The 9558-nt window shown below is 40.0% G+C and overlaps 2 protein-coding genes across 2 annotated transcripts; one reads left to right on the plus strand and one right to left on the minus strand.

Annotated features, from left to right (window-relative positions):
• On the plus strand, positions 256-4253 carry LOC18791765 (ATP sulfurylase 1, chloroplastic). Its single transcript, XM_007222915.2, has 5 exons — positions 256-1048; positions 2583-2988; positions 3229-3489; positions 3570-3656; positions 3802-4253. Exons 1-5 carry the CDS (start codon positions 543-545, stop codon positions 3937-3939), a joined length of 1398 nt encoding a protein of 465 aa, XP_007222977.1. The 5' UTR covers positions 256-542; the 3' UTR covers positions 3940-4253.
• On the minus strand, positions 4352-9266 carry LOC18789441 (putative calcium-transporting ATPase 13, plasma membrane-type). The gene has a single exon (XM_007226598.2). It carries the CDS (start codon positions 7621-7623, stop codon positions 4564-4566), a length of 3060 nt encoding a protein of 1019 aa, XP_007226660.1. The 5' UTR covers positions 7624-9266; the 3' UTR covers positions 4352-4563.

The raw sequence follows: 9558 nt of genomic DNA on the forward strand, positions 1-9558 counted from the left end.
ATCAAATATGTTGCACTTGCATGGATAATTTGAATTAAAAATAAAAGGATAGTCAAGCCAAATAGAGGATCCAAATTGAAAATGCTCACAAGAAATAGGTAAAAAAGAAAAGATTACCATATGCGTCCGAAACTGCTAGGCAATAACAATAACAACAACAAAAAAGAAAAAAAGGAAACGAACAAAAAGATGCAAATCCCAAAAAAGTGTCTAGGTTCATCCTCCGCTTAACCCCGTGATTAGATTAGTGCCTAATCAACTCCCTATAAATTAAGACCCAAGCATGAAATCTGTCATGCTTTCCAACTCAAATTGCACCATTTCTGAATTTGATAAGATTTCCCTTTGTCCCTACCTGTCAAATTACACTTTCATTCATTCATATTTTTAATTCACAAAAAAAATATACCAAACTTTAATCACACACACAAACACTCCATTATTATAAACTTATTAAACCCCTAAATTAAATCTCCTACTTTGAGGTTTGAAGCACAGCCAGAGCCAAACAAAAAAAAACCAGGCCTTGGTTCACCTCTTCAATGGCGTCCATGGCCACCTACTTCGTCAAAACCCCATCCCCTTCTCCCTCTTTCCCCAAAACGTTCAATACCCATTTCTCCCCGGCCCCTAGGCTATCATTCCCTCTCGGTTCCAAGCCCAGGACCCGCCAAAGGCTCCGAATTTCAAACGCGTTGATTGAGCCCGATGGCGGGAAGCTGGTCGAGCTCTTCGTCGAGGAGTCGAAGAAGGGCGAGAAGAAGAGGGAGGCCACGTCCTTGCCCAGAGTCAAACTTTCAAGGATCGACCTTCAGTGGGTTCATGTGATCAGCGAAGGCTGGTCCAGCCCTCTCCGTGGGTTCATGAGAGAATCCGAGTTCCTCCAAACGCTTCATTTCAATTCACTCCGACTCGAAGACGGGTCGGTAGTGAACATGTCGGTGCCGATCGTTTTGGCCATCGACGATGCGCAGAAACGCCTGATCGGCGAGTCGACCAGGGTCGCGCTCGTCGACTCGGACAATAATCTGATCGCAATTTTGAAAGAGTAAGATGCCCTGCTTCTTATTTTCTCTCTAAAGCTTACGAATTTTTATATTTATTTTGTGGTCTCAGTAAATTGTTTCTTAAGTTTATAAATAGTCCATGTAAATTTAATTAACGCCAATCAACCAAAACTTTTTTCCCCAAAATTACTGTAAATGGTCCCACAATAATACTGATTGTGTCGCATATGAAAAAAGGTTGGGAAAATAGTTGGGACATTCTTCGAGTTATATGATTATGATGTGGATTTATTAGTTGTAGACTCTTGGCATGCTTCAAGCGTGTGCTCGTCTCTGAAAAAAAAAAAAGAAAAAAAAATGCATCTTTAACATTTTTATGAAATAGAAAATTGAAAAGAGAAAATTTTCCTCCTGATAGTTAGAGAGGAGAGTGAAAATAGGAAATGACCAACTATTTATCAGTTTAGCCCCTTGACTATTTTCAAAGAACAGTTGTGAAATAATTGGAAGCTTTGTTTGGAAACCCCCTTCCCCATTGATACAAAATATTTTAATTTTTAGTTTTATAAAGGAAACTTTCTTGTTTTATAAGAAAACAAGTCTGAGATAATTATACCATACTGGGTGTTTATTAGTATAAATGTATTGGAACTAGTTTAAACACATCGTAATATTCGATCTCGACGTCATGTATATGATTTCTTGATGTTTGCTAGTAATGTTATAATGTAATTGTTTCTGTACTTATATGAATGCTTGATATACATCCCTAAGTTGTACTTTAGCATTATTACTACCAAGACATTTGAATTCAATTTGTTATCTCTACTTTTCTTCCTATATAAGTTTGTCATAACGGCTGATGCCTTATTATTTTGGGAAGATACTGACATGTTTTCATTGTGGTGTTTACTCAGTCTTGTTTGATAATATTGACTTTTCTTTTCATGTTATATCTAATTGTTTTTCTGGATAGATACTCATACTTTTCTTTTCCCTTAACAGATTTGTTAAAACGTTATACCTGCATATTTGGAATATTCCTCTGCCTTGTATTTGGATAACGATGTTTTATCAACAGGATATTTAAGTCCTTTATGGTCATCTTCTAATATAAGCAAACGTATCTCTTGATGCCACTTAACGTCTTGTCATTTTCTTAAGGGCAATATTCAATTTAATGTCCATGATGTTTGGTCATGGATGACTGCAATGAAGAAACTGACCTCATGATTTTGATGTCTTCACGCATTTGCTGGTTTATCTGTCTGCTGCTATTTACCTAACCACTTAAATTTTATTTGCTTCGGGTTGGAATTGTTACTACTAGGATTTTGCCCCTTGTCTACAAAAAAATTTGCATTAGTTCATGTATTATATTCTTTTTGAATACAAGTGACAGTCTAAACTACAAGGGGGAGGGGGGGTTTGAACCTGAGACCACTGGACTTTAAGTCAAGGCCCTTTCCACTGGGCTAGACCTCGTTGGCATGTTTCTTTGTATATCTTATCCTATGACTTTCCAATTGCCATGGTTACTAATCCCTTCTTGTTTTATTTGTTGCCTCATATCAGTATTGAGATCTATAAGCACCATAAAGAAGAACGAATTGCCAGGACATGGGGAACCACTGCCCCTGGTCTGCCTTATGTTGATCAAGCCATAACCAATGCTGGAAACTGGCTGATTGGAGGTGACCTAGAGGTTATAGAACCTATCAAGTACCATGATGGCCTTGATCGCTTCCGATTGTCTCCTGCTGAACTCCGTGAAGAATTCACAAGACGCAATGCTGATGCTGTATTTGCATTTCAGCTGCGAAATCCTGTTCACAACGGCCATGCTTTGCTGATGACTGACACTCGTCGTCGGCTTCTTGAGATGGGATACAAGAACCCTATTCTCTTGCTTCATCCATTGGGAGGATATACAAAGGCAGATGATGTTCCACTTAGTTGGCGAATGAAACAACATGAGAAGGTATGTATTTGGTAACTAAATCGGGCACAGTGATGCAGGAAACACATTATCTTTTTTCATGTAGTTTGTGCATTAATTTCTTCCCACAAAATATCTTCCTGTCAATAGCCCTTGAAAGGTGTTGTTCACTAATGCAGTTTCTCGACGTTTGATATTTTGCCTCCACCATTTGTTATCATATAGAACTTCCTGTCCTTATCCAAATACTGATTCTTTTTATATCATTTAATGTTTCTTCAGGTTCTTGAGGATGGTGTTCTTGATCCTGAGACGACTGTGGTTTCCATATTTCCCTCTCCCATGCACTATGCTGGCCCAACTGAGGTGCAGTGGCATGCAAAGGCTAGGATTAATGCAGGGGCTAACTTTTACATCGTTGGTCGGGACCCTGCAGGGATGGGTCATCCAATTGAGAAGAGGGATCTGTATGATGCCGACCATGGGAAGAAAGTATTGAGCATGGCACCTGGACTAGAGCGTCTGAACATCCTTCCCTTTAAGGTATATATATTATTTGGCTGCGATGCTAATCATGCATTTTCTTTGATATCTTCCTTCATCATTAATTTATTCCCTTGCAGGTTGCTGCATATGATAAATCTCAAGGTAAAATGGCATTTTTTGATCCCTCAAGGCAACAGGACTTCCTCTTCATATCGGGCACCAAGGTATGTGTTCTTTTAATGTTGTTCCCGACATGTTTCTTTACTCTTAGAGTCAGCTATGCAAAGTAGTATTTAAAGAAACACACATTGCGAGTCATTTTGTCAAGTGCATAAATATATTTTATCTAAAAGAAGCTGCAAATTACAGATGCGAACACTTGCAAGGAACAAAGAGAACCCTCCTGAAGGATTCATGTGCCCTAATGGCTGGAAGGTGCTTGTTGACTACTATGACAGTTTGGTTCCTGCGGACAGCGGTAAAGTCCCAGAAGCAGTTCCAGTTTAGATGGAGCTGATGTTTCATATGTACTTGCCCTGTTTGAGAGAAACCTTGATAGCTAATTAGTCTCCTCTGTGTGATCAAGATTACTTGATAGCTAATTAGTGTCCTCTGTGTGATCAAAGATTTCATAAGATTCTCTGCCCAGAATTCTAATAAAACCATGTGAGACACTGGTGCAGAGAAACGACCTTGCCTCGACTGTAATTAGCGCCACTAATTGCATCATGCTTCACTGCATTTGTGCATGCAGGCGCTTTGTATCATAGCGTGATTGTCTTCTATAGATAATAGAAGGTAGATATTTTGCAATTTCTTTAGTTCTCAAAAATTTATCCATGATTTGCACTGGTTATAACTTAATATGCTGAATCCATCAGCTTAAAGCATTGCTTGTAAAACTAGTGCATTTTACTTCCCCAAAAGAAAAAGCATGGGCCACGTTCTGTAATTGTTTTTCTGGACATCTCATGGATTTTTTTTACCACATTGTCATTTGAGAACCAGCCTCCCATTTGCTCCATAAGATTACATTATAAAATTCATACATTGAATGATAAACATAAGACTAGTTAATTGGGTAAAGACCACTATGAGTAGTTAATTGGGTAAAGACCACTATGATGTGATTCACTTATCCCTCTTTAGATAGCTGAATATTGGCTTAGCAGGAACTGGTATGCACTTGAAAACCCAACTGATTGGCCAAGATATGGCTGCAATTCCAATGCATGCCCCCCATTGGCCCCAACTTAGCCTCTCTGTATCTGCAAACCTCTCCAGAAGTTCCACCATAACCACCTGAACTGCAATGGTTATTGCAATGATGACCCAAAACAGCTTGTTCCTTTGACTCCCTTTGAAGACATTATTCTTCTCAATGTTCCTTGAGTTGAATTCATTGAAGACTTGGCAGAAGACAAAAGTATTGAAGATCAAGGTGTTGTTTACCCTCTCATTAACACCAAAGATTGATCTGCCCCTGAACTGCAAGATCAAGAGGACAGCTATCTGGAACAAAGCTTGAGATAAAATGTTCCTCCACATGATGCAGGTGATCACGGGCTCTGTCCGCCCAACAGGTGGCCTTTCCATGAGCTCTTTGGTGGGCTTATCTGTGGCAAGAGCCAGAGCAGCCATTGTGTCCATGATCAGATTCACCCACAGCAACTGGACTGCTGTCAAAGGTACTTCACCAGCTGAGGCAGCTGCCACAAAGTTGATCACAAGAGTAGCAACATTTATTGTGAGCTGGAATTGAACAAATTTCTGGATGTTGGCATAAACACCCCTTCCCCACCTCAAAACAGTGACCAAAGTAGCAAAGTTGTCATCCAGAATGACAATGTCTGAACTTTCCTTTGCCACTTCAGTGCCCTGAATCCCCATTGAGAGTCCTATATCGGCTTCTTTCAGTGCTGGGGCATCATTGGTGCCATCGCCAGTAACAGCAACTACATGGCCTTTCTGTTTCAAGCATTGCACCATCAGAAGTTTATCAAATGGTGAAGACCTTGCCATCACACAAATCTCATCAACCTTCTGCATTCTCTGCTCTGGTGTGTAGTTCCGAAATTCCACACCTTCTACCACTGCTTCCCTGACCATGTCCTGGTCTGCCCTGAGTATCCCACACTCAGTAGCTATAGCTTTAGCAGTGAAAACATTGTCACCAGTGATCAATTTCACCTGCACCCCGGCGAACTGGCAAGCTTCTACTGCTTCCCTCACTCCTGGCCTACATGGGTCCTTTAGACCAACCAGTCCTAATAAGATCAAGCCGCTGTCTTCGAGCTTTTCGTGTATTTTTTCATCACAGTGCTTGTAATCTTGAATTTGTTCGTGTGCAAAAGCAATGCATCGGAGACTGCTTGCTGCCATCCCTTGAATAGTTTGCTCAAACTTCATCCTTTCATCATCAGTCAGATCTTGTGTAATACCAGAAGCATCGTAGTAACTCGAGCACATTTCTAATATCATCTCTGCAGCTCCTTTCCAATGCACATGGGTGGTATTGTCTGCCTTCCGTTTCATCAAAACCCCGCTTCTTTTCTTCTGTGAATTGAAGGCTTCAACATGTTGAATGATACATTTCTTTGTCAATCCCTCCATGTCCATGTTCAGCTCCAGAGCAGCCCATGAAAGAATGGCTTTTTCAGTAGGACTGCCTGTAAACTCAAATTCGGATGCTGAAGTAGGCCTGTAAACACTGCCCGTGGTGTTAAAAGCCACTCCTTCTAGGATTAAATCAAGAAGACAATCAGGAATTGATGAATAAGCAGCACCATCTTCCACAGATTTTTGGCCAAGCCAAAACTTTGTAACTTTCATCTGGTTGAGTGTCAGCGTGCCGGTTTTGTCTGTACAAATGGTGGTGGCACAGCCCATAGTCTCACAAGCAGAGAGCCTCCTCACCAACGCCTGCTCTGCCATCATCTTCTTCATCGAATATGCAAGAGTTAGAGTGACAGCCAATGGGAAGCCTTCTGGAATTGCAATCACAACAACAATAACTGCAATTGCAATTATGTCCACCACAGCATTCACCACATCATCAATCTTTGTCTTGCTGCCATCGAACTTACCAATTTCGTTCTCCTTCTTTGTGTTTCCAGTGAAGTAACGAGCTAATAAGACCACAAAGACCATGAATGCAACTGCCAAACCAATCTTAGCCATCAATGGGGTTAGTTTGCTGAGCCGTTCTTGTAAAGGCGTCTGTTGATCACTGGTGTCATGGTTAATCAAGCTCATCATTTGGCCCCATGTTGAGTTCATGCCAACTGAAGTGACAAGCATTTGGCCATAGCCATCAACCACCTTGGTTCCAGAAAACAAGAATGGATTGTGGCTGCAATCGACTTCCACATGGTCGCTTTCCCCTGTCATGCTTGATTCGTCTACGCGCAACGAATGTCCATATAAGAACAATCCATCAGCAGGAACTTGATCACCAATCTTCAAGAAAACAACATCTCCAACTACTATGTCGAAGTTCAAAATCTTTTGCCTTCGCCCGCCTCTCAAAACATCAATCGGGATATCCTCACTAGCTTTCGACAGCTTGTCGAATTGTTTGCTCTGCCTGTAGTCACTAAAGGCAGATATAGCAACAATAAGAAAAACAGCAACAAAGATGCTTCCACCATCATACCATCCTTCTTTTAGTCCTTGCTGCTTAATGCCAAAGCCAAGTGAGAGTGCAGCGCAGCCTAAAAGGATGACAATGGTAAGATCCTTAGAAGCTTGCCACATAAAATGGAAAAGGCTTTTCGAAGGTGGCTTCTTATAAGTGTTTGAACCGAATGCTTTATGTCGGAGGGCAATGTTGTCACCGTCGTCGTGGACGCCACGCTCAATGTCGGTTTGAAGAGCAGACGCAATGCCATCGATGCCTTCAAGCTCCCGAAGTAGGTGTAGATTTTTCTCCTTCATGAGTTCAGTGAGGCATTTGCTATCAATTTTGAACCCATTTTTCAGCTGAAAATGGGAAGTGGTGTGAACAGGAGAGTATGAAATCTTGGTACTTTTTTTCTCAGCTTCTGACTTCTTGACCAGAGAGAGCATGGCCCTGCAAAAAAAGATTGCAGCAAAAGCCTTATGCCACCTCTTTCTGGCTGTGCTAAGTGTGTTTTCCCCTTCAAGTAGAACGTCAATGGAATTCAATTTTGCATTGCAAATGCTAGACATGGTCAATTTCTAGAGCAGAAAGAGAGAGCAGTTACAAGGAGAAACAATGGAAAACTGGGAATGCAGATAAGTAGAATTAGGAGGTTGTGTTTCTTATATTATACAGATATAGCTGTGAAGGTACATTTGGTTCCTTATGTCATTGGCTTCTGTTCTGAAAATTGATACATTACAATTTACGACCTCTTGCAGACTGTAATAAGTTTACTGCCTTTTCTACCTAATATCTAGCAATTTGGTTGTGACAATATTATGTACATAGTTTCAAAGTCATGAAACAGAACCACCTGATTATTTTATCTCATTGAGTGATGGATAGCAAGATTCACTTGAAAGAAAAACATCCATTGGAAGTTGCTGAGAAATTGCTTGAACTTGCTTTGGATGCTTGCTATCATTGATATTAGAATTTCGGATATTTGTGTTTATGTGGAGAGGGAAACTTCCATTTGGCAATGGATATCTCCTGTTTATTTGTATGCATGGTGATTGGTGGACAATGCACGTTAATGCATCAAACAACTGAGATCCACCTTATGCTTACATTATAGTGAAAACGAAACTCAAATGTTGTCGTCTATAAAATTTGAACTCCGGACATCCTCCAAAAATGTAGAAGCTGAATGCCACTAAATCAAATGGTCACGTATTTAAAATAGTACGAAATAAAGTGAGGATAACTTGTGATAGCTGCCATGCCGGATGCAGATGTAAAGATGAAAGCTATGCTCTATCATCACGAAACGTATGCCTACCTTCAATTGTTGTCTATGAATCAATGCTTCAAGATAGAGGGGTGAAGCAACCTAGACTTGGTAGGGCTGAGCAGTCCTCCCGCCGTTCCTCAAGATATGATACAAATTATTATTTGTTTAAAATCTTTATTTTATCGGTAAAGGATAGCTACAACTTTGGGTTTTATAATTAATTTGTACCCAGAGACTTCATATGTCAAGTTTTTGATGAGCTACGCCGTATAAATTTGATAATATTTCATGATAAACGTTGCATACAAAAACAACGTTGCACATGCTTACATCTACATATGCATGTTGTGCAACCAAGTTTGAATTATATTATTTTAGAATAATTGAAGAATGTAATAAATTATCAAATAAAAAATGTAAAGTATCATCCACCCCATTCAAAGCAACAAAAACTTATTCAACCCTTATGCATCCAGCCTGGGGGCTTCCTTCCTTCAAGATACTGATGGGTCCACGCGGATGGTTCCCCTAAAAGCAAAGGCAAAAGATAAAGAAAGGCAGAATTGAAATAGGAAATATATCAGAGTGGTCCCGGCCCCATCACAATATATTAATATATTTTATGATACTCTTAGAGCATTTACAATCATGCTCCTTATTTTTCAGTTAACATTTGACTAAAAATATATAAAAGTTATTTTAGGCGCTCTATAAAATTTGACTCAAATCATACTCCCTAGTTTAAGGAGTCATAAAAGTTATTTCTCTCTTAGCTTTGTGAGATTATTGGCTCCTCAACATAGCTTTATTTGGGTTGGGAGTTGGCTTGTTTACTCCCCCACATGCATGACTCAGTTTGAGTCGGGTAGCTTGTAGCTCCCACATAGGTCGGAGTTTATTAGTTCACCACATCTGGTTTTGGGAGTTCTTTTTGTTGACTCCACTTTGCTAGATTACATTGCATGTCTATTTATAGTTGAGTCTTGCCGCCATGTTTTAGTCCCACCGACTTGTTCTCTTTTCTCCAGCCACAAGTATGTGGCTTCATCTAGAATATTCTTTGCATATTTATTTGTGTGTTGCCGACATTCCAACATCTAGTTTGTTGGTTCTTGAGTTTTCTGGAATTGTGTAGTTGCATCTACACAAATATGCATTACTTTTTCAACAAGAAACTCAAAGCCAAGTTTTTTATGAGCTACACCAGATGAACTTGTTAAGGTTTCCT

This window comes from Prunus persica, chromosome G1, assembly GCF_000346465.2.
Source record: "Prunus persica cultivar Lovell chromosome G1, Prunus_persica_NCBIv2, whole genome shotgun sequence".
NCBI lineage: Eukaryota > Viridiplantae > Streptophyta > Magnoliopsida > Rosales > Rosaceae > Prunus > Prunus persica.

Bases quoted from the DNA above. Each gene is read 5' to 3' on its own strand.
- LOC18791765 (XM_007222915.2), top strand. From the start codon at position 543: ATGGCGTCCATGGCCACCTACTTCGTCAAAACCCCATCCCCTTCTCCC. The intron at 2,989-3,228 runs GTATGTATTTGG...ATGTTTCTTCAG, and splicing joins GAATGAAACAACATGAGAAG to GTTCTTGAGGATGGTGTTCT. The intron at 3,490-3,569 runs GTATATATATTA...ATTCCCTTGCAG, and splicing joins TGAACATCCTTCCCTTTAAG to GTTGCTGCATATGATAAATC.
- LOC18789441 (XM_007226598.2), bottom strand. From the start codon at position 7,623: ATGTCTAGCATTTGCAATGCAAAATTGAATTCCATTGACGTTCTACTT.